The 24,500-nt window shown below is 39.5% G+C and overlaps 1 protein-coding gene across 3 annotated transcripts in view; it reads left to right on the top strand.

The window, feature by feature from the left end:
- APP (amyloid beta precursor protein) overlaps positions 1-24,500 on the top strand; it is a 194,270-nt gene that overhangs the window by 33,703 nt on the left and 136,067 nt on the right. For all 3 annotated transcript variants that reach the window (XM_058800412.1, XM_058800410.1, XM_058800411.1), the window contains exon 2: positions 11,533-11,700. In XM_058800412.1, the coding sequence (XP_058656395.1) occupies positions 11,533-11,700 (168 nt within the window). The remainder of the gene's footprint in view (positions 1-11,532; positions 11,701-24,500) is intronic.

The raw sequence follows: 24,500 nt of genomic DNA, 5'->3' as shown, positions 1-24,500 counted from the left end.
GTTTTTTTATGCTTAATGATCTCTGTGTACTTACTGGTAAGGAAGCAGCACTTCATCTTATTTGGATCTGGCTGTAATAGTTAACAATGGATAATCTAATTTATCTTCATCATTTGAGGATCTGAAAGTTGCCTCCAAGCTCATCTTAGTCTCTTTCATGAAAATCTGTTAAATTCAATTAATGTGAATTTGAAATATAGTCTTTAAGGATGCTGCATTTGAATGCAGTACTTCTCATGAGCTTTTAAATCAAATGTGTGTGAACCTGTCTATTCTGCTATCACTGTTGTTGAGACAGAGAGCAGCTGCTGTTAGTGGGTGGACCTGGAAGAGGACTCTGAGGCCTTGGTATAGTTGAAAAAGCCAGAAACTCATACTCTAAATTTTTGGCCTCTGGTTCACCTCTTCAATCAATTGCTTTCTCTATCCTTGTCTGAATGAGAGATGTTTGTGTAAGGTTCTGGCAACCATAATAACAATGTGTTCCCATAGATGAGCAAGAGTTTTCAAGCACAGTTTTTCTTGTGTTTCAATGTTTTGCATAACTAAACTTGCCTGTGGTACCTATTTCTGTATTATTAGAAAATTACTGTAGGACTATGACAGTGGAAGAAAGTTTTTGGATTGACAAATTCTAGTTTCCCTGCTTCCAGACCTAACCAACAGTTGAAGTATTCTGTAGCATTCAATAAGATCAGAAATCCAGAACTCATGGTGGGAGTATACCTTCTAAACAGGAAAGAGTGAGAACATATACAGGGTACTCTACTGTCTATTTGGTTAACATTCCAAATACTGAAATCAGTAAAGCTTCTGCTAAAGACCATCTGCAGAAGAATTCAGATGTAGGCTGTGTCTTTAAAGAGAGCAATTGCTGTAAGATACCAGAGGTAGGGTTTGAAAATTCAAATATATGTATTGGCAAAATTAGTGTACTTCTGTAGGGTAGCCTTCATGTATTGGCAAGAGAGGTCTGAACATTTTTTTTGGTCTCATCCCATACTGCTTCCTACTTATTTGCTTTTTTTCCCCTGTTGTTTTCTTGAATCTCTTGAATAATGGATTTTGGAAAGACAGGCTTAACATAACTAACTTTCTGATTGTTGTGTCATTAGAGGTTTATTTTATTTGAGGCTGACTGAATTCCTTCACATCCAATTTTCAGTGCTTTTGCTTAGCCTTTTAAGCTGAAGAGTTGTGTTCTATAGAATAACTGGTTTGCATGGTCAAACCTGTACCTCTTTGGCTCATTATTTCCAGTAATAATGGTTTTGTTTCTTGATCATGATTGTGCAGAGAGCTGTGTATGTATGTTTGTAATGTACCTGGTGTGTGGTCCCTGCTGAAGGGAGAATCGGTGCTGGGGCTCATCCTGTGTTACTGTTGCCCATTCTGCTGAAGGAAGCTGCTGGGTTGTTTCTGAGGGTTTCACTGTGTCTTCATTTGCTTGGGTTTTTTCCTTATTCTTGTTTCTTGTTCATAGATCTTGAAAAGGAAAAGGTTCTTGTTTTTGAGCATTAGCACAATTGTATGAAAGTCATGTACAGTAGCATTTAATCAGTAAAAGAGGATGCAGAATTCAAACTGTAGAGTTGAAACCTGAAATATGCCCAATTGAAAGATGGAAGGAATATTTTTATTCTTCCCCAAACTTCTGCCTTTTTATGCTGAGTACTTCTGAAGGTATTTTTCTTTATTAATTATTTTTATTAATTAAATTTTTATTAATATTTTATGTATGCAATCATGATGGTCTTGTCTTTGGTTTGGTGGATGAAATAAATAAGCTGTGTAAGAAGGCAGAGAGATGGAGAAATGGCTTTATGTTGGAGACCATGGGAGTGGAGTCCATGATGGAGTGCACAGCATTAGAGGTTGAAGGCCAGACTTTCTTTTCAAGTTATTATTATGAAAAACCCCATGGACATGGAGTAGCTGCTTAAAAACCAGCAACTGGGTGTACAGTGATATGAAAAGAGCTTGCATCTAGTGGGACAGTGAAGTTTGGGTGGGGTGTTTTTGTTTTGTTTTTTGTTTGGTTTTTTTTTAGTAATGGGTAATTTAAGTACCCTAGAAACAGATACAAGGCAGGATCTGTTTCACCATGGTAATGCTGTACTAATTCCCTCATCTCATGTTGTGGAGAGATAAAATTCATAGATTTTTATGGAGGAAGGATTGACTCAACTTCAACTCAAAATGAATGAAGTCTGTCAACCATCTATTTGGCTCTGTCCAGCTTTTTTATATGCCTTGAAAGTGATCCAGGTAATGTGTTATGTTATTTAATCCTGGTGTTGACAGATTAGTTCCTTCTGGCTTGCTTATAGTGGTGTTTTTGTGTGCCAAAAAAAGGTGTGTCTAATTAGCGATGTCTTGGCATCTTGAGTAGCATAAATATTTCAGGAAGGATCTTCTGGGCATGTTCCTCCTTGTAGCAGTCATCAAGTCCTCATCGTGCCAAACACTTGGTGGTTAAAGTCAGCAAATGCCGGAAATATTTTCTTAATTCATCTTCACACTGTTTGTGGAATGAAATTGGGAAATGATTTTTTTTCTAAATATAATATTAATTCTAGTGACCCAACTAGTCAGACGGCTTGCAGAGCAGACTGAGTCACAGACTTGCCCCTTGAGCAAAGAATAGTTCTACATCAAAAGGAAGATGAGAGGGACCTTTGGCAAACACGTGGAGTGCAGTCATAGTGCAAAATAGCTGAAACACCTCATGTTAAAACTGGTGAATTACATCAGACTTCTCACATGGCTTTGTTCAGATGTTTGTGGCTCAGACCAATGGCAGCAGAGAATGATTCTAGCCTGCATAATTTGGAGAATAACATGAGTGATGCAGTCTGTGGAAGAGTTGTTCTAGCAATCTAGATGGTGCCTCTGTATCAAGGGCAGATAAAGAACTGCATGCAAGTAATACTGAAAATAAAATAGCCATGAGCTTCCTTTGAAATCCAGTTGATGCAGGGTGGATGTTCTGTTTCACAAGGAAAATTACAGCTCTTTTGGCTATGGTGAATTTTGCCCAGGTAGAGAAAGCTTTTTTCCAGATTGGAACACAGGAAAAAATTCTCTGAGCAGATTGGTTTTAGCTTCCATTCTTTCTTGGAGAAGCTCACAAATGCATTGTATAGTTGCTGCACTGCAGTAATAATTCTGTAGATTTAATTAGTTCAGTCATCTAGTGTTGTCTTTCTACAGTAGTAAAATGATTCTTCTCCATCTCCATAGCTTTACAAGAGGATTTCAGCCCAAAACAAAAGGCATCTCCTCATCTCTCCCATCTGGGACTTAAGTCTTTCTTCACTGACTTTGGTGTCTTCATGTTGTTCCTCTGTGTCTTCACTCTGTCCTTTTCTCTCACCTGAGGTATGATTGAAGGTCTACAAGTCTCATGTGTGCACTGAAAGAATTAATATCTCGCCCAGGACCTGCAGATGGCCGTGTGACCAGCTGGGCTGGGTGGCTTGAGGCCAGAACAGTTTTACAACGGAGGTTTCTTCAGCAGCTGTTCTGGGGGCTGGCTGGGGCTCAGCTGCAGCTCTCTGGGGGCCGATCACCTCCCCTGCCCCTGCCCGGCAGCTGACGGGGCCTGGCCCCATGGCAGAGCCTGGCCCAGACAGGCCTTGTTACCCTGGCTTCCAGGCCAGAAGGAAAAGATACCCCCCTGGGGTTTTTTGTCTTTTACATATAGATGCATAGAGGTGTGTTCAGCTTTCCCAGTGATCAAACAGATTGTCAATTCTCAGAGCTAATTACAGATTGGTCTTCTTGTCAGACACTGAGGAAACTGCCAGGAACTTCTCTTAGAACATCACTTCCATGAATGGCTCCAATGCAAAACCAGCACAGTAGTGGAAGTGTGATGAATGAGATGTGAGGCCATCTTACAGTTATCAGCTACTTCAGATGAAAACAAGTCAATAAATTACTGAGCATTGGCATTTGAGGGATAAAGTTTGTTTGAGAAGCTGACATTGCTCAAATGTTAAACTCGCTATCAAGTTAATTGAACTAGGATTGATCTTCAATTTTTTACTGAACAGACAGAATTTAAATTTGTTCCCTATTATTGAGTTTGGTTCTGCATTGTGGGAGATAAGAAAAGCCTAACAGAATATGGGCCCTTTTCACCATTGTTAAATCCTGTTCACTTCTGTTCACTCTTGCTCAGCAGAAAGCACGCTGGGAAAGGTTCAACCAGGTTATACTACCAGAGAACAAATTGTATAACTAGTGTATGGCCACCTCATGCGAAGGGCAGTGATTGCTTGGGGACACACATGGACACTGGGTGGTCAGAAAGGTGGTTGGGTAAAAAATGTGAGCAGCAGCACCTGCAGTAGCAGGCAGCTAGTGCATGCTTGTTCTGCTGAAGTTTAGAGCATTAAAAGGCTTGGTTTTTTGCAATAAACAATTTCTCTTTATGACTGCTAAAAGGGAGGCCGTCTGTCTTTATCCCTCATTGCTACACTGCATATAGTAATTTTCCTTTTCACACCTTCCCAGGTACACATGCAATGAAATAGGCTTAAAATATAAAATTTGCACCACCAAAAAAAAAAGTGCTTTAATGTAAATGCAAACTAGAATTTAGGTATTTTTAAAGTATTTGCTCTCACCTTGTAGTTTTAGTTTTACAGCAGTGAGTTTCATGGATATGATAGGACCCCAGAAGTTATTACTGAGCTTGGAGTACTTCTGTGGTCTATTGCATTGCTGTGAAATGCACTCTTATTTTTCTTTTACTTCCTGTATTTATTTGATAATGGCTTTGAGCATTGAAATAGAAAACACAATGCTGGAATTAGATGGTTTATAGTGATTTATTTCAATGCAAAACTTTGATTTGCCCTGTAAAACAGAGTCTTATGTTTGTTTTGGAGTAGTGGAACCCTGCAGATTATGAAATTTAAATGCAGTATCATTAGCATTCCTGTATGTGTAGATGAACCAAAATAAACCATAACACTTGTCATATTTACTGGTATCATTAGACACTTCTTTTGTCAAACTTGCACACTTGCTGAATTTCATCTTTTTTTATCTCCTATTTTTCTAGATGAATAAAAGATCATTAATTCTGACAGGATTTGTCTTTTTCTTGTTTACCCTACTGCTGTTAGTCAGCACATATAGCCATGTAAATAACCAAAGACTGTTTCAAAATCTAAATGAATAGCTCGGGGCCAAGATTAGGTTGTTTGTTTTTTAAAGCTTTTCTCAATGCACTTTTTCTTCAGCTCATAAAATCTTGATGTTATTCCACTCTCTCTACCTCGTCATCCCCTATGTTAATGTTTAGTTGGTGCTACACTAGATTTAATGCTTCCTGAAATTCTTTCCAGTCTTGGGTAATTTTGGTCGTGCTGTTTGTTATTGAAAGTGGAAGTATGACTGGTACCAAAGAAGGCTTCAAGCATCAGCACTTTATTGGTCTTCAGTACAACCTTTTATACCCTTCATCTTACAGAGCACGACACCTGTGTGCCCCCTGTACCCTTTGGTGGTTGGTCAGTGCACCTTGGCACTCCATGGCTCATTACCTTCAATACTGTTCACCTGTCCTGCACACCTGTAGCCCATTAAGGATGAGGCTCAGCTGCAGCCCCACTCCCAATTTCCACAAACTGTGTGCCTACATGTTATAATTTTTCTTCCTGCCAAAATGGCAGTTTTTACAAAAGATTGTGACTAAACTGTGTGTTGGTACCTGCAGGCTGGGGATACCTGTTAGCTGTGAGGGTTTTCAGTTCCTGTTCTATTGATGGCTAACTTCAAGGTCCGTAAATTTTGGTATGGACTCTTAAGGTAACTCCAGAGAAGACCTGCTTCGGGGGAAGGTTGTCCCTGCTCCTCCCATTATCCTCCTGCCCATGGTGGTGCACATCATCACCCATAGCAAACTGCTGGCACTCCTGGTCTGGTTGTGACCATGGTGATGTAGAGGCTAGAATGGAATGCTGTATTTCAGTTGGAAGGGAGCTATGGTGGTCATTAGTCCAGCTGCCTGACCAAGTTACAACCTGTTACTCAGGGCATTGCCCAGTTGCTGCTTGAGAGGCTCGTGGCATTGCCAACCTCTCCAGGAAGCCTGTTCCAATGTTTGACAATCTTATTGGTTAAAAAATGCTTCCTAATGTCCAGTCTGAGCCTGGCACAGGGCTGAACCATTCTCATGCATGCTATCACTGGATTCCACAGAGAAGAGCTTAGCACTTCCCTCCTCAGCAGCTGTGGGGAGCAAGGAGGTTACCCCTCAGCCTCCTTCCATCCATCTTAAATTAAGACACTCAAATTGGAGGTTGTAGGATTGTGGCTTTTAGGGATTTATTTTGGAAGCAGACATGGTGGTGGTAGTGGTGATGGTAGGTAAGTAGCTCTTGACACTGCACTTGCAGAGCAATGTGTTTTTGTTATGTTCACGTAGCTGATGCAAAGATCTGCCTTCTCTGACTTGGTAGGATACTCCCCTGTGATAATTCCTCATGTTTATGATTACATTCAGAGATGTTGATTTTTGTAGCTAAATTTTAATTTTTAGTCACTCTCACAGGAGCATGGAAGTGTGTGCAGGATGTGCTAGACAGATTCTGCACAGGTGCTAGGCTTCTGCTGCTCTTTGGATTTGCCTCATTGCTTCCTAGTGATTCCAGGGAGGGAAATAGCTTTGCTCTTGTGTGTGTTCACACCTGCACATGGAGGTTAGCTCTTTATACAGACCCTTCTGCTCAATCTTATGAATGTCTCTTGTATGCACTTGGGAATCTCTCTTGTGTGCAGTTGGTTGCTGGTTCACTCAGGTCTTTGGGGAGGGGAGCACTCACTTCCTTGTTGCTCCACAAGATAGCCTTGTGAACTTAGGGCTTAGTCCTGGTATGTTTTTTGGTTTGATTTTAAACTTGATTTCAGGGTAAACAAATGCCTGGGGCTGGGTTGGGGTGTTGTTCTGCAAGTACTTGGATGGAATGTGACCTGAGGGAAGCACTAAAACTGAGATGTATAGAATAAATACAACCAATTTCTCAGGACCTTGTGAAGGGTATGGGTGAGGAGAAAGTTTTGAGAATATTATATTTTCCTCTGCAGGCATGAGGGAAAACTTCCTTTTAATTGATTTGTGGAGCAGTTAGTTATCCTTGAACTGCTGTGGAGATGTGGGTATTGCACTGTTGTGATGCGTTTTGGCATCGCTATTTATGAAGCGGGCCAGGGAGACAGTGCACAGATATTTGCAGTTGGGTTACACAGGTTATAGTCAGGCCAGATAAACTTCTTTTCCAGCTGCTTTTTGATGGAGTCTGTTTCTCAACCAATTTTTTTTGTAAATTAGATATGGATGTTCACAGGGTTTTTGCAGGTTAGGAAGGTGGTTCTTTCTGTGACTGTTTGTGATAAATGTTTATCTTCCAGGAGGAGCAACTGTACTGAGCAATTTAACTGCGTAATGAATAGAATGTTTTTCTGACCTATTTCTGTACGCTGTTGACAACAGTAATTGCTGCTGCTGTTTCTGTGTGAATATTATACAATAAAACATGTTTCTGAGTTATTCATGTTGATTTTGACAACCTCTTAGTCTTTTTTATCTCTAAAGAAGAGTGAAGAGATGGAAAATTTTCCTTGCTTTTGACAAACAGACATCCTAAAATTGTGACAAGACAGTAATTTAATATTTCCTCCTTTTCTAATTTAGGTGGCTTATTTTTTAAATTTTTTTTTTGTCCTGATTGTATTTTTAAGAAAGGAGATTTTTTCATTGTGAATCTACGTGTACAGGTTTTTAAATACAAATAGTCTTTAAAGTATTTGTGTTCTGAGAAGATCCTTAACAAAGCTAGGAGAATAAATACTTTATGGCTTAAATAAGAGGTCTAAAGCAGAGTGTAGCAGATTACAGTCTCCCAGAGTTGATGGCTAACTGATGGGCTAGAAGCCATGGATTTGTGTCCAGTGATATAAGCCTGTATTTGCATGGCATTTGCCCAGTTTGAACTACAGGCTTCTATAACTGAGCAACATTCTTCACTTGTAGGGTACAGCAGACCAGACAGTTCAGTGAAAAAAAAAACCCTGGTCTTTCCACTGGGAATAACAAGTCTATGTATTATGTTTTGCTCACTGAATGTGTAAGGCAAGCAGAGAATCCTTTTATTCTATTTTTATCCTTTCATTCTATTTTTGCCTCTGTTCTTTATAGGAAAAAGAGTTATGAGTGGCCCAACTTCAAAGACAGAATTTTTTTTTTGTTAATTGCCATAGAGGAAGTAAACTGCTATGTATGCAAATTGGTGCTGCTTTAGTTAATGAGAAACCTCAGATTTCAACCCAAATATGGTATAAAAGTTTGGAGGAAGCACAGCCAGGGGTTGGAAGGGTGATATGTTATGATTGGATATGCTTAATAAAGCAGTTTGAACTGCTAGCATTAAAAATAATCCCTCCCTGATTTTAATTTTAGTCATCTCCTAAACTAAGGAGGACAGTTGCTGTTCTTGAGCAAGTTGTGCTTATCGTTCAGCTACGTTACTGAACGTCCTCTCCTTGAAAGTTATTGCAAATTAAGTATTTATTGCAAATTAAGTACACTTTGAATGTTTATAAAAGTGGCTTCAGGTTAGTATTTGCAGAATAAAGCAATATAAATCACAGAAGCTGTCTGAGGACTTCTGGGGAATGGCTTTAGATGTTTCAATAGTTAATAACAGCACATAGAAGATCTGAGGCTTATTTCCATATTATGTTGTAGTTCTTAATTGTAAGTTAATAGCAGAGCTCTCTGAAGTGGTGTTACTTTGGTTCCTTGATGGAAAACCTTTTGAAGGTAAAACCTTGCAGCCTCTGTTTTCTGAATATAATCTGAATTGTGAAAGAAGCTGACACTTGTTGGTTAAATAGGGATTATGAAGTGGAATTAGCAGATATAATAATTGTCTTTGTAACTGCAGAAAGCAATGACAGAGAGAGTGGAAGCAGGGAGAGGGCTATGCTTTCTGTCTTAAATAATGATAGTGTTTGACAGGAAGAGGCCTTTTGATATTGTGATGGAATGGCAGTGAGCTAAAAAACTCCACACACTACAAGGTATTCCTTATAGTTCTGCAACTGGATAAACTTCTTTCAGTCCTCTGTACTCTGCTATCAAAATCCTTTTTGAGTGTCTCAGAAATAGTATAAATGGCATCCAGCATGCCATGTGCATCTCTCCTCAAATAATTGTGTTAAATTGCCAGACCTGAAAGACAGAAAGCAAAGGCATCTCTACTACCTCTTAGCATAGAAAAGAAACAGATTCCCTACATCTTAGTCTCCTAATGCTTACATGATTTCTTTTTTCTGAATTGTATGTAATTCAACATTTTGACATGAAATAAATACTTGTAATGACTATTTTCTCTAAGAACAAACAGAAAAATACTATGAAACACCTACTTTATAAAGATAGGCTCCAGCAATTAAATGATGCCATTCAGGTGGCCTTGCTAAGACTGACCTTATTTTGTCCTAAATTCACCAGTCTGAGGAGAAAACACTTGAATTATGTCCCTTTTCTTTCCATATCCAAAGCAGTTATATAACTAGTGGCCTTCATTGTACAGAGTTGTTTTCTGATTTCAGTCTTTAGTGTTGGTTAGATTTGCTTTTCTCTAATATCCCCACCTGTGAGAGTATGCAAAATAGTTTTCTTGATCAAGGCAAGCCAAGACAAGGTGTCATCCCAGTTACTGGAAAATTCTCTAATTACCCAGTGGAACAACAGTGATAGTTGGCTCTTAAATTGTACAGAATGTACTTGTTGCACAGGAGAAGAAAAATTGAGCTGAACTGCAGTAACAAGTTAACATCTTATGAAAACAGGACAAGAAATGTTCTCTCTTGTCTCTTAAAAAAACCCCAAACAAAGCCTTGGTTTAATTTTGACGTGTTCACTTTCAATGTGGATCCAATGGATAGTTAGATTATCACTCTCACAGTGTTTCTTAGTGTGGACTTTAGGGGTTTTTTTAGTACTGTAGGCATATAAAATTCACGAAATCTTTTTTGTGCTTGAACAAAAAGTCAAACTAATATCCTTGGTTTGCATATCTCCTATGATGCCATAATTCTGTTTCTTCTCTTTTTTGTGAATTTTTAAAATGCTTTTAATTTTCCTCTTGAGAAGCCTTCAAGCTAAGAGATGAAAGGTTAAAAATAAATATTTAAACTGACACGAATACTCTGCTGCACCTTGAATATGACCAACTGGCCTTTGGAGTGTGAGGGGCAGTGGGGAGCTGTAGACTTGTCTCTTGAGGTACCTAACCCAGAGAGGAGGTTTCTCTGTGTGTCATGTTCCTCAGATGTCAAACAAAAAGCCAGTCCTTTCACCTTATACCTTCAGGGGTTGTCTCTTGATTTGTCCTCAGTGCTGTGGTACCATGGCAGAGATTTAAACCTGTGCTGAGGGTGCCTCTGATGTGTGGCTCTGTGCCCCAGCACTGCTTGGTTTGGGGTCATGGGCAGTGTCTGTGCCTCAAGAGGAGGAGCGCATCTTGAGCCTGGTATTTTAATGCTTGTTGGGGAGGTGGTGTTCTGTAATTCTTGGTTGTCAGCTAAACCTTCAGCAGAGCCATTCTGATACCTCCCCAGCCCCTCTCCATTTTGAGGTTCAATCCAAGAAAAGCTTTGATGGAAGCTGCTTTTAACCTACCATCTTCATAAGACATGATAAAATAGAGGCAGTGTGCTACTGAGGTGCCTGGAAAAGGATACGCTGTGAGGTTTTTAGAAACTCGTGCTAAAAACTTGTTTACTTTTTACTTTTCCATTTACTTGTTAGTAAACTCCTCCCCCACGTTACAACAGCTATATTTGGAAAATAAAACTTCTATAACTGTGCTCCAACTGTGCTCATTGTCCCATGTTTAGCCAAGTTGGCAAGAAGACAGTTTTGGGCCACAAAACAGTTTGGTTAAGTGTGGCAGCACCTCTCTGGTCACACAGAGCAACACATAACTTTCCCAGGTGTTTCTGGGAGAGGCTGTGGGAAGATCAGAGAAAAGAATGAGGAACAATTCTTATCTTCACTTGCTGCACCTGTTATTGTGAAAATGTGGAATGTGTTATGGAGATTTGTTTGCCAAAGAATGGTTTCTTAATTACCCAATGGTGGTGGTGTTTGGATTAGTGGACTAGTTAGGTCCAGGTGTATTGTAACTGTCTATAAAAGCAATTTCTTAATAATAATAATAATGATAAAATAAAGAAATTGATCAGCCTTCTGTGAATAATGGCGTCAATGCTAATTATTACTGGGCTGGGGGCTTGCTGTGACAGTTAAGCTTTAAAATTACACTATTGTAATCTGGATTTGTATGAACACCCCATTTATATTTCTCACATCTCCCTGAATAAAAAAATTTGGTCTTTGCTGCAATAGGTGGATGAGTCTGGAGTTTGTCTGAGACTTGCTTGACCTGTTGCTGCTTTGGCTGGGCTGAAATGTCAAACATGAGATTAAAACTTTTCTTCTCCTTGCAGGTGCCTGCTGATGGAAATGCAGGGCTGCTGGCAGAACCTCAGATTGCCATGTTCTGTGGCAAACTCAACATGCATATGAATGTGCAGAATGGAAAGTGGGAATCAGACCCCTCTGGCACCAAGACCTGCATTGGGACAAAAGAAGGAATTCTTCAGTACTGCCAGGAGGTAAGTGCTGTCTCAGGAATTACTGTAGTTATTTTTTTTTTTTTGCTCTTTCAAAAGCATAAGCGCATCCATGTGCTGGAGAGCTCAGTCTGTAGGGAATCTTCCCTCTTTTGCTCCATTGCCTTCTTGTCCTTTCTTAAGAGGTTTTCTTCAGCACCTGTTTAAACAGTTTCAGGAATTGGTTGCTGAGAGAGTCACTGGGACTGTTGGAAAATTTTCTCTCTCTTCTACCCTTGGGGTATAGTTTTTGTATAGTATGTGTGCAATGGACTTCTTTCTTAGTGTTTTGAATAAAGCTGAGGTGGCAATTTATTATTTAAAATGCCCTTGGGCTTTTTGGGCTGATTTGGAAAGGTTAGCTGTAACGTGGCATCTGTTATTCTGCCATGATACTGAAATGCACTTTTGCAGTCCAGAGTTAATGGCCTCTGCTGCACACAGAACTATTCAAAGTTTCTTAATAGAAAAGCTTCCCCTATAGATGAAGTCACAATCACTGATTTCATATTTGAGAGCAGAAACTTCTTACCCACTTGCTTATCCTAAGAACATGTGGATCTAATTTTGTTTTGTCTCCTGATGTAGTAGTACAATAACCTTGTAGCAGTGTGTGACAATTTGAAAAGAAAATGTGTTATTTCATGCAGTAGAACAAAAGGACATGCTTTAAGTTGTCTTAATTCTTACATTTACTATGCCACATTTTTTTTTTTAAGGACTAGTGCATATTTCCATAGCAATGACTCCTTTATTTCCTAAATGTCGAACCAGTTGCTGCGAAACTATTTTTTTAGAAAGCAAGATCATTTATTTTTCAGATCTTTGTTCTCTTGACATCTTCATCCCTGTCCTTTCACCCACTGATTGTTCTTTCTAGGTTTTGCAGTGTTTTATTCAGTTTTTATTGCATTTGAGCAGAATATTAAGGGTGATATTGTAACGGCAATTGAAATCAATTCTTCAGTAGCTTTGACTCTTTACTAAGGAAATTGCTTTGTGAAATTCATATTTTTGTTTATCACTAACAAAAATACCTAGCCTACCCTAACCTGTCCTACTATTACTGTTCCAAAGATTTCCTCTGGTTTTCTGTTGTCTTCTTGGGTTATCTATAGAAAGTTGATTTATGCGTAATGAAATTATTGAGGGGGAGGAAAGGAATTAGAAAAGAGCATCACTAAGTAAAAATGCATCTGTGACTAAAGGTAGTAAGTCTATCTGAAGTTACAGAAATAAATATGTGAATTGTGGAAGTAAGACTGAAATGTTTGGGAGCTTTTAAGGCATGAGTATCTCAGATGGTTGGGGATTCAACCACAAATTCTGCAGGCAGAGAAGGATTCTGGAGCAAGGTCTCAGAGTGTGACTGTCAATTGAATGTTGGGTGATTTTGTAATTTGGGGTGGCATTTGAAAAAAAGCCCTCTCAAAAGTAAAGGGAAGAGGTAAGCAAAAGCAGTCAGAAGGTAATAGACATAGATTGTTAAATGATTAAGAGACTAATAAGAAAAATTGACTCCCTAAGGAAAAAAGTCATTTGCCAAGTATCGGCGATGAGAGAGAGACATGGGGATTCGGTGTGATGGTCAAAGAATCCGAATTTATTGTGAAGTACAACTGCTTATATAGTATTTTAGGAGGGCTAGTAATGTTTTACTACAATGATTGGGTTAAAAATCACATAAAAACTCCCTTGAGATGCACAGTGCAGCCGCTACAGGCGGCTGATGGAGAAGGGACTATGTGGTCTGGGGTGCAAGATCATGTGGCAGCAATGGGGTCACTGCCAGCACGTGTTTTGGGATGGGGTGGAATCATGTGAGCCCCAGGTTTTTGAATGCTGGTAAAATATTCAGAAATGGGTAGCAAATATTAGGAAGTTCAGATCTGCTGACAGCAATTTAAAACAAAAAGCCACATGGAAGCTGATCCAACTCAGCAGCATGGAAGAAGCTCCCTGATCTGTACAAGTCTTGCCCATGGTCCTCCCTCCTTCCTCACACCCCTTTGACCATGTCTGTGGCATGTTGGGCTTTGGCTAGGGAATGACACTGATGCTTTGCTATTATTTAATATTATTTAATATTATTTAATTTTTTCTATTAAATATTAAATAATATTTTATAGCAAATATTATTTAGTACTTGCTATTGAACTTGCCTATGACTCCAACAAGAGAAACGGAAGAGTTGGGTAACAGCACCCGCTTCTACCAAAGAAATTAATTTGTAGAGGATTGCTAGTAAATACAACTCAAACTGGCTTCTTAGCTTTGGGGAACTCCTTGTTATTGTGGTTGATATTCCAAATATGCCTAGTGTTTTCCTTGCTTAGGAAAACACTGAGCTTGGCTGCTTAGCTTGGCTGCAAGCTGGTACTTGCTATCAGGGACTGGGACAAATTGCATTTTCCCATTAGCAGGAAGCAATAAGCAGCAAGGCTGAGATGTGGTACCTCTTGTCTTGGAATAGTACCAAGTAAAAATCTCGTTTTTGATTGCTTTTGCCAAATATGATCTTTTCCTTCCTTTCTTTTCTCTCCTTTAATGCTGTTTATTTCCCCCAAAAGAAGGATTGCTTCTTGCTGTGTGCTTTACTTCTTGCTCTAGGCAGAGGCTGAGTTTAATGCTCTGCTAATCCAGCAGGCAGGTACTCTTCCTGTGTCTGCCTTCATGTTCCCTGGCTCTGTGGCAGCTTTCTTGGTTCTTCACTCTTGCTGTAGCAGCAGCTCTTTGTACCATCTGCTGAGGAACTGGGTTTTTGTACTCAGATCCAAACAGAGCTTTGAAGTTACAGCAAGCAAGAGAAGGCTTGGATGTTCCACTTGTACTTCCATTGAGAAATCTGTCCATCTGGTTTTTGTTGCAGATCCCTTGTGAGCATTGTTCCAGGCATTGTGATAATGACTGCATTGTAAGGAGGGATGCACTCCTGTGGTAAAACCTGTGGAGTTAGCCCATGCACCCAGTTCTTCCTCCAGCTTGGGGAGGACCAGAAGGGACACACCAAAAGGAGCTGTTTGGGTGGAAACCCCATGCGCAAGTGCAGTGATCTTGCTCTGTGGCTCCTTGGCTCTAAAATAATACAAAATTAGTATATAAGGAAACTCTGCTCACTGTTAATTAAAAAAAAAAAAGGTAATGTATTTTCTGGCTCTGATTTCTTTCTTGAAGGTATTTTTCAAAAAATAAAAAATACAAAAATATCTGTTCCTCTGCCTCCTTGTTAACTCTTTTAAAAGAGCTGCTTTTGACAATGCAAGGCTAGAGGCCTGAGTAGTGGGCAGAGCACACAGACTATAGAGGGACTTGTGTTTCTCCTGCAGAGATGTACTGTGAACCTTGAGATTCTCATTCTTTCCTCTTGTGGTCCTCTGCCAGGTTAGGTGGACTTTGAAGTCTTGATGCAGGAATTAGCAGTAGAGGAGCATTGCAGAGCAGAAAGGGAGGAAGAGGGAATAAGCAGAACCACCCACATGTTTTAAAGATTAATGTTGCTTGGTTTTGCTTTACTTTTTTTGAGTGGGAGTTCAGTGCATCTATCAGAGTTCGTATTTGGACAATGCATCACACAGTTTAAATATGGCAAAGCTCAGTAGATTGTTTTTTTTGAAAGGACATGGAAGATACTTGAATGCTGCCTTCCAGCTTCCTTGACTTCAGTTTAACACTGAACTCCCAGGAAGTGGTACTGGAAGCATATCTCCACATTTCTTGTGTTCAGTGTAAGCTGGTGACTTCCTGTTTGTTTGTTTGTTAAATATCATAAAATGAAACTTTTTGAGTGGAATGAAATGCTGTATAGATAAGTACAATTTATTAGTGGCTTCTTTTAATGTCAAGCCAGTTAGCATGCTGCTGTATGGATTGTACCCATTACTGGAAGTAAAACTGCATGGGCCTGATCTGCAGAGAGCTGTCAAGGGCAAGTGCTGCAGATGCTAGAACAACAGGGCACTGATGTAAATATGGATGGTTTGCAGCTCTGTGTGCCAGAATTCTTCAGATGTTGAGTGATCTAGATGACACTTCAGATCAAGCCACTGGTCAGTGAGTCCTGCTGCTGACACTGCAGCACCAGCTGTTTCTGAGGAATTTTGGGAAAAGCCTGTCATACCACACAATTACTCCATAACTATCCCTGGCAAAAGTTTCTTCCTAATAGCCCCTTATGGGTTGTTAGCTGGTGTTCCAAAGCAGGTGGATACCACTGTTCCTGGATTTGCCTTTTGTTTTGTTATGGGAGAAGTAGCCCCCACCTACACATTATTGTCATAGGAAGGTGCTTTTGCAGGTTAATCTGCAACTCATGTCTTCCAGACTGTTCATAAAACCCATCTGGAGCCTGCCCTCTGTCAAAGTCTGCTTTCATAGTTACTGAATATGCAGAGTAGGAAGTTAATTTAGGTGTGCTTCATTCCCTGTTTGAAGGGAGAGTGTTCAGATGGAAGCTATTGGTGTATGTTTATTATATTAGCAATTTTGAGCAGCTACTATGTGCAGAATTTTGTCTAGTAGTTAGCATACATGAGTTCCTTGAAGGACTGAAATTATTTTACCATCTGTGTTGAACTCCCTGTCCAAAATGAATTATAAAACAGTCACAGCTGGCAAAAAATTATTTTGTCTAATGCATGTTTTTTTCCCCCACTTAGTTTCATTTGGAGATGCCTAATTCCATTTTAAGTATGCATGTAGCTGTTTGTTTTTTTCCATTCCTGGAAGACCAAACCACTACTATAATAAAGTAAGTTTGGGTCTGGATATTGTGAGGATGAATTAAACCTGGGAGTTTGGAGATCTAGTGCACTTTGTAATCAGCAGCTGGCTTGCTTTGCAATCTTTAGCTAGATGCCCAGAGTAGCTTTCAGATGTAAAGTGAATGTTGGCTTTGGGAGGTGTTACACTTGGCATCTCATGACTGCTTGGTTTCTTTTGTAAAGTCATGACATGTGTCCACTTTCTTTTTAAACATCACTGGGATGCATGACCATTTTGTGCCCAGTGTGTATTTCTTACAAAAATCCTCCCCAGAAATAACAAAATTATAACTGCATGTTGCTACATTCTTAACTGTTATCTTAGTGTTACATGGAGCAGGAAATAGTAGGGTAAATTCCTGTAATAGGCAACTCATTGTAACTGTTGACAGAACACTGTTGACATTTCTGATCTCTAACCATAATGCTTCCAGAAATTATCTTGTCGTTTTCTCAAATCCCCTGGGTTTCCCAAGTAACATACCTAAATACATGGCATTTTGTGCCATGCATTTAGGTATGTTGCTTGTGAAACCCGAAAACCACTTTTAGCCAGGCCCAGTACAAGCTGGGGTATGACCATACTAAAGCTTTGACATTATCTCACCCCAAAATCCCCAGATGTCCCCTGTTTTGTACATGGGCCACCAAATGACTGCCCCATCTCTTTTTTATTTACTTGCTTAGCTTCCTCTTGTCACCATATCTGATAATCCTACTTTGTTGTCCTGGGGACTACTGGTGGCAGCAGTTCCTTCCCTCTGGTCTTTGTCTTCCTGCTAAAGAGTTTGTTAAACTGCCAGGGATGACAAGGTTTTTGAAAAGAAAAAAATTGTTTGGCCCGTTTTTTATTGAAAATTTGAGACACAATGACAGTGGTCTTAGTGCTTTGATAATGGTTTCTCTCCACCTTACCATTTTCACTGCAATAGAAATTGTTGTTTTTATCTAGGCTGCATAATGTGCCCTTTCTAGTTTCTCAAAGCTAATAGCCACAGTATTGAAGGTGAAAATTAATTTTAAACCTGCACTACTTGAAATTTAGCAGTCTAAAATGCCATAGATTTTGCTCTGAAGAAAATGATCCATTTAATGAAAGGGGAAACATACAGATTTTTGGCAGCACAGAATGTCCTTAACAACAAATGACATTTTCAACAGAAATGGGTGTTGTTATATTCTGAGATGTGTACAGTCACACTTAAAAGTTTGACTGAATGTTATCTTGGCACTCTTTGCATTGATTATTGAGCTCTTAGGTTTTATTTAGCTTTTCATCCACAGCAAAGGTTGAACTAGTGCACTCTATCTGCCAGTACTTAAATTTGATTTGCTTGGAAATAGAGGATTACTACTGATGGTATATTTATCCTGCAGTTAAACCTTAGTATACTCACCTACTTGAGAAAGAAGGCTGGGATTTTTAGCCCTGACTGTAGTCTACCATGGAAATATATTTCAAATCAAGTGACTAATAAGACTTGGAGCATATGTTGCAAGATGATTCCTGTCTTTCTTTTGCTGATAATAAAAAAATCTTCCCCCTTGTTTTTCCCTGCGCTGATTTTTTTTGCATGTCTTAAAAAGAAATGAAATGAAATGAAAAACAAATACTATTTCAGAGAGTGCTTCTGCTTTGAGGCTGAGGGAGGGAAAAACAAGCCCAACTCCTGGCCCAAGATGCTCCTGAGAGGGCTGTGTAGTGTGGACTGGTAGCAGCTGTTCCTTTAATAAATAATAAGCCTAAGACATAAGAGGCATAAAGTGTGATGGTTACCCTAAGTAAAGAAAAATCTATTATAAATATACAGTTGTTATTTTTCAGCCATTTTGAAGAGGGTAGAAAAACTATTTGCAAGAGCATGTAATAACAGGATAAGAGGGAGTGGCTCCAAACTGACAGAGTAAATTTATATTAGACATGTGAGGGTGGTGAGGCACTGGCACAGGTTGCCCAGAGAAACTGTGACTGTCCCATCCCTGGATGTGTTCAAGGCCAGTGAGGTTGGAACAAGATGATCTTTAAGGTACCTTCCAACCCAGGCAATTCTATGATTTTTTTCATCCACCTTTTGAGACCATGTTTACATGTTTGCTTCATTCTGGCACAGATTTATCCCACTTTTCTTTGAGATCAGTCTCTGTCCTCTTGAACTTCTGGCACTTTCCACTGTGATGCACTTTTTATTCTTAGGGGAATGTTTTCAGAGATAGGTCAGTTCCTTGTTCCAGCTTCTGCACTAGAAGTGGCTCTTGGAGAGATTTTAGCAATAAATGGGCAAGAGATGGAATAATGCAGGAATTGTGCCCTGGCAATGAGAGACTTGTGTCCAGTTCAAGGCACTGAAAGCACAGCCCCAGCATCTGCAGGTGTAGCTCTGCAGATGGATGAGTGATGCCTCCTGGGAATGGTGCTCCTGGGACCTGGAATGCTGCCTGCAGGGTTTGGGTGGCTGAGTGGCTTTGAGTGTTTAGGGGCTTTATCTACTTCTGGTGTTCCACAAGTCTCTCTGCATGATTTTATTGGTATGAATAGGTGGCAAGCTTTGTGTCATGTTCCATATTTTTTTGATTGTCCCCATCCCTTTTGGATGGCTTTATAGCTTTCCTGTGCTACAGCTCGTTATTGTTTTAATCTTACCTTGTTATTATCGTCTTACTTTGCTTTTTCTTGTGGTGGAAGTGCTGGAAGTTCTTGTGGTGGCAGTTTTTCATATTACTGGCTTCTGGTTTGGTTTTGGGGTTTTTTGTGGAAGCAAGTTTCTTTTTTTTCTTTTTCCTTTCCCATTTCACTGTTGTCCATCTACTTTGGAAGATATGGAAATCAGAAAATGCTGGCTTCAGTGGTGATTGCCTCCTGATACCAGTGTATGAAGCTTGTAGTAGGAGCAGTGGTTGGATTGTTAAATGTGTTCATGTTCAGAGGTCTCTTGGCAAGAAAAAACTCAGAGTTTGTTGCTGGTTCTGCAGGCGAACAAAAAAAAAAAGGAAAGACAATTTCTCTCCTTCCATAGCTTTGAAGCTGTCAGGAATTATGTTTGCTTGAATTCATAGCAGGGCAATGGCCCCATGTTGGATGGGGCAAGTATTTCTTGATTTCTCGGGCATTCCTTTTTTCCCAAGCAGTTTAAAACTGCTGCTTTCTAATTCCTAATTCATACATCAGCATTATCATCCAGTTAGCCTTTATCCAATTAAAATGATTATGTAGCACTGTACTGAGTGCCTGCTTTAATCTTCCAAGTACTGTATGCCTCTGGCTAATAAAAAATCCCACTGATAATCTTTTTTTATAGATGTGTGTTCCTTACAAAAATTTTTTCTGGATAGTTGTGGATTAATTATAGTTATGGAAAGGTTTGAGAATATCTGTCCAATTATTAATGGTTTTATCCACCTTTTCTCCTTATAAGTACACAGGATGTTTTTAATGGTTTAAACAGAATTATAGCTGTTAATTTTTTTTTTTTAACTTGAGAGGGACAAGATTTTCCCTGGAGGGATGTTACTTCAAATTACTAACAGAAAAGTTTGAAAGGGGAGGATTTTTGATTTTTAGATTATTTTTTAGAGTTCTTAAGGCATTGTATTGGTTTTGCATGGCCTGGTTTTTGGTAGTGAGTGGGGACACAGACGTGGCTTCCCTGAGAAACTTCTAGGAGCTTCCACCATGTCTGGCAGGGCCAATCCCCGATGGCTCCAAAGATGGACATGCTGCTGGGCCAATTAGCAGTGATGAGAATGCTTCTGTTATAACTTATTTAAGGAGAAAGTAAAACAAAGTTTGTGCTACAGTTTTAATTCCAGTCAGAGAAGAGCAGAATGAGAATATGTGAGACAAACGGCTCTGCAGACACCAAGGTCAGTGGAGAAGGATGGGGAGGAGGTGCTCCAGGTGCTGGAGCTGCAATTCCTTTGCATGGGGTGAGGACTGATGTAGAGCTCCTATGGAGAAGCCCCCACTGGAGCAGGTGGATGCCTGGGAGGAGGCTGTGAACCCATGGGAGACCCTTGGAGAGAGGAGTCCTGTTTCCATGCCAGAACAGCCTGTCCTTGAAGGACTGTGCCCCATGGAAGAGTGACCCACGCCTCAGCAGTTTTGGGAGGAATGTTTCTGTGGGATGGACTCACACTGTAACAGTTCACAGAGAGCTGTTGTTTGAGAGATGGGCTCACATTGGAGAAGTTAGTGGAGAACTCTCTCATGGGAGGGACCCCATGGTGCAGTGTGGGAACAGCTCCTCTCCCAGAGCAGTGTGAAAAGCCATGGGTGATGAATTGACCACAATGCCCATTCCCTGCCTTCCGTGTGGGAGGAGGGAGGAGTAGAGGGGAAGGGAACGTGTTTTTAAGGGCTTGTTTTACTCTCATTATCCTGCTCTGATTTCATTAGTAATAAATCCACCTTTTATCTCAAAGCTGAGCCTGTTTTGCCCATGATGGTATTTAATGAGTGATCTCTCTCCCAGACCTTTGTTAAATTTTCTCCCCTCTGTCCAGCAGCCAAGGGGAGTGAATGAGTGGCTCTTGTGGGTGCCTGGCATCTGGCTAACATCGATCCACAACAGGCATCTGGCTTACTGTTGAAACCAAAACCAGCATTGGATTTAAGTCCCTAAGATTTTTCCAAATTGTTCTGAATCCTTGTATTGAAAGGGAAACTCCTCCCCCTCTTGAGCTGAGACAGGAGCTTCTGCTAGAAACACACTGTAGTGTTTAGAAGATGCATCACAGTATCTCTTAAGCATCAGTTTTGTATTTTGTAAGTGCCAATAGCTGTTGCATATATGAACAGAAAATAAGAACACTTATTTGTACAGTAATGACAATACTGTGTTTAATTTTTTTTTCTTCTACCCAGACACGAATATTGAAACATGAATGCTGGATGTGAGGAAATATTATCCAATATTATCCAATGTAATGTTTGTTTTACCAGCATAGTTTATTTCTATAAGTATGATTGTAGGTTAGAAAAGTACTAATCCCATGGGAATGTAATAATATTCAAGATGTCCCATTCCAGCTGTGTGAAGAAACCACACAATGTTTCCAAGCCAGTGCAATTTTTAAAATATTTTTTTAATTCTTATCCTGAGCCACAGGTTTTGCTGAAGAACAGTAATATTTAGGCATTTGTAAAACATATGATTTGTCCCTTCATTTCTTGTTTCCACTTGGCCTGGGAAGACATCTCTGCCAGAGTTGTGGTCAATAAATGGCTTCCATGTAAATTCAGGTTCTGAGGTTTTAAAGTACTCTAAACATCCTCTAGCATTTTTTTTTCTTTCCTTGTTTGAGCCAATAACAAACGTTAAAAAAAATTGATTTTAGGCAATGTTGCTATTCCAAGTTCCCACACAATTTGACCACTCTGTACACTCCATTGGACAGAAATAAAAAGAAAAGGTTTCATCTAAGAAGCAGGAATTACATTTATGATTCTAAATAAGGAATCTAAGAGGATTTGATTAGACTAGTCTTATTAAAGCTGAACTAGTAATACCATGTAAGTTAATATGTGTATATTTTTTAGTACTTCAGAGGTGATTGTCATAGAAACTAATTTGAGGCTATTGCTGACAGCACATCTGTGCATATGCTAACAGACAATTCCTTGCTTAAATCTGGAAGATGACTTCTAATATTTTGGAGCTGCTTGGATTGGAGCCGCTCTTGAGTATGATGTGTTCTAGCAATTTTGCTCCTTTTACTGAGACATTGCTTTGGTTTGGAGTTTGGAACAACATAGAGGACTGAGGAGTCTCCCATTTTCAGCCAGGCTTGAAATTCCAGAATGATCCTGCTTTTGCAGCCTTTCAGCTTATACATTTTGAGCTGTTGTAGCTTAGGATCTGTAGCCAGATCTGAGATGGTCAGATTTTGCAAGCTGATTTTTTAAGGGTTTCTTAGCAGGAGAGATGCTACAGAGTGGTTTGGCACAAGCATTGAGCTCAAGCAGTATACATGCTGTTGAATAAACAGTCAGTTTTCTCCTCTCCTTCCTCCTCATTTCTTTTCTGCTAAATTTTAGCAGATGTCTGATCTTGCAGCAAGGAAATTTAGGGAGCTGAAATGGCACAAAGCAAACCCCAGCAAACAGAAAAAGAGTGAGTTTCCTCTTTGATCCTCTCCTCAGATGAGCTGGATTGGTAATGTTGGAGGAGGTGTGAGGGCAGGACTTCTTCTCATGGCAACTGACCAGAGGGTGGCTTTGCTATGGTCTTTGAACAGCCTGTGAAAAGAAGCTTTTTAGATATTTCTAAAGGCTTTACATCTTCCTGCTACTTGGTTCTATGTGTTTTCAGAAGAACACATGCTGTTTATCTCTGAATTTTGCCAGCAAGCTTTCTTGGGCAATAGAAAAAGACAACATGAGCAATTTGAAAGCACAAAAAATGCCTAATATTATTAGGTCAAAAAGACAGATGTCAAATTAAGTCTGTAATGAAGAGTAGACTACATGTTGAGCAGAGACGAAAATGTGGATCCACAATTTCATTTTAGCAGCAGAAAATATAAGCAGAGAGCAAATGTATTAACAAATACCAGAATCCGTGCAGAAAATGAGAGGAAAGGCAGGTGAAAATAAAGAAATGTGGAAAAGGCAGAGTGGTGACAGCAGGAAGGACAGAGGAGAATTGAAAAGTGAATGAAAGACTGAGAAATTTGATGTGATTCAGTGTCCCTGTAGTGATTATCTGATCTGAAATTTAGGTTTTTTGGGTCAGTTGCTGAACAGCTCCACGGATTCCACAGACCTGCCATAAAGATTTGGAGGAAAAGCATATGGACCCTCCATCTCAAATGCAGAATCCCAATTGCTGCTGATTTTGCTGTAACTTTGGTTTCTGCCTGGGTTTAGCAGCTGGACTTACAGGAGGAACATCAGTATCACATGCTGGTTTCTAAGATAAGGATTCTTTGTTCCTGTTTGGAAAACTAGAATATTGCCTTTTTCATAACACAAATGGATTTGATATTTGCAAAATAATTTATCACATTGTGTAGCTGTGTCATAGAATTTCTGGGTTTTGGGGTGTCAGACTGTTAGAGGGTCAGCCTGGTGTTTTTCACGAGGCTTCAGCAACAGAGTGGTGCCAAAGTGCTTGCACTGTGCTGGAAATTAAAAACAGAAATCTGTGCAATCCTTACATTGACTTTGCTGCTTAGATTAATCTTTAGAGAAGGAATTTCATTCGAGGTTAATGTTTAACTTTCATGAGTGCTAAAGTAAAGCTTATCTCAGTTATCCTGCTAAACAACAGGAACTGCTAAGCCACTGAGCACAGTAAAAGATTGCATCAAAACATAATCCTACAGATAAGAGCATTTAAAAATTTGATCTGCTTTTTTTTTTTTATTGTTTCTGAAAGTTTCAAGAGAAGTGTAGGTGCAGTTCTCAGAGGCAAGCAGTAATTTCTCTCCCAGCTTGAGCCAAAGCAGTATGGAATGTTAAAGATTTCTTGTTTGGCTTTTTCAGCAATTTCTAAATCCTTTGAGTCCAGAAGTCCTTGATTTGGATGATCATATTTGATTTATTTATGTTTACTTCAGTCCAATTCAGTGAACTTAATTGTTGTTGGAGAAAGGGTGCCGAAGATCATATTAACTTAAATGTGTTGTTTGCCAGCCTTGCCAGTAAAAAAAAGACACATGCAATAAATTATCATAATTTTTTAATTCACTCTGAATTTTGAGGAACTGGCTATTTTGATGATTCTGTGAGTAGGCTGGGATATCTGCTGGCAAGGTGCAGAGGGACATGTTCATGGGCATGTTGCAGCTTTGCATGGTTTATACTGGAAAGTAGATGAAGGGTTACAGTCCTTACTCTGTCCTTTGAAATTCATGATCAACACAACTCAGAATATTCATAATTTACTTGGATTTCAGTTTATTCTGATGTTTCCTTTGCTCAGTGTGCCTTTGAGCAGTTGGAAATTAATATGCTATTTCTGAGAATAAGATCTTAAATATATTGGTGTTTAAGTTTTGTGGGATATGATTTGACTTGGTTGCACCCCAAGAGTGTTCTCTAGG

This window comes from Ammospiza caudacuta, chromosome 2, assembly GCF_027887145.1.
Source record: "Ammospiza caudacuta isolate bAmmCau1 chromosome 2, bAmmCau1.pri, whole genome shotgun sequence".
In the NCBI taxonomy this organism is placed as follows: Eukaryota; Metazoa; Chordata; class Aves; order Passeriformes; family Passerellidae; genus Ammospiza; species Ammospiza caudacuta.
This window is presented reverse-complemented; position numbering and strand designations above follow the sequence as displayed.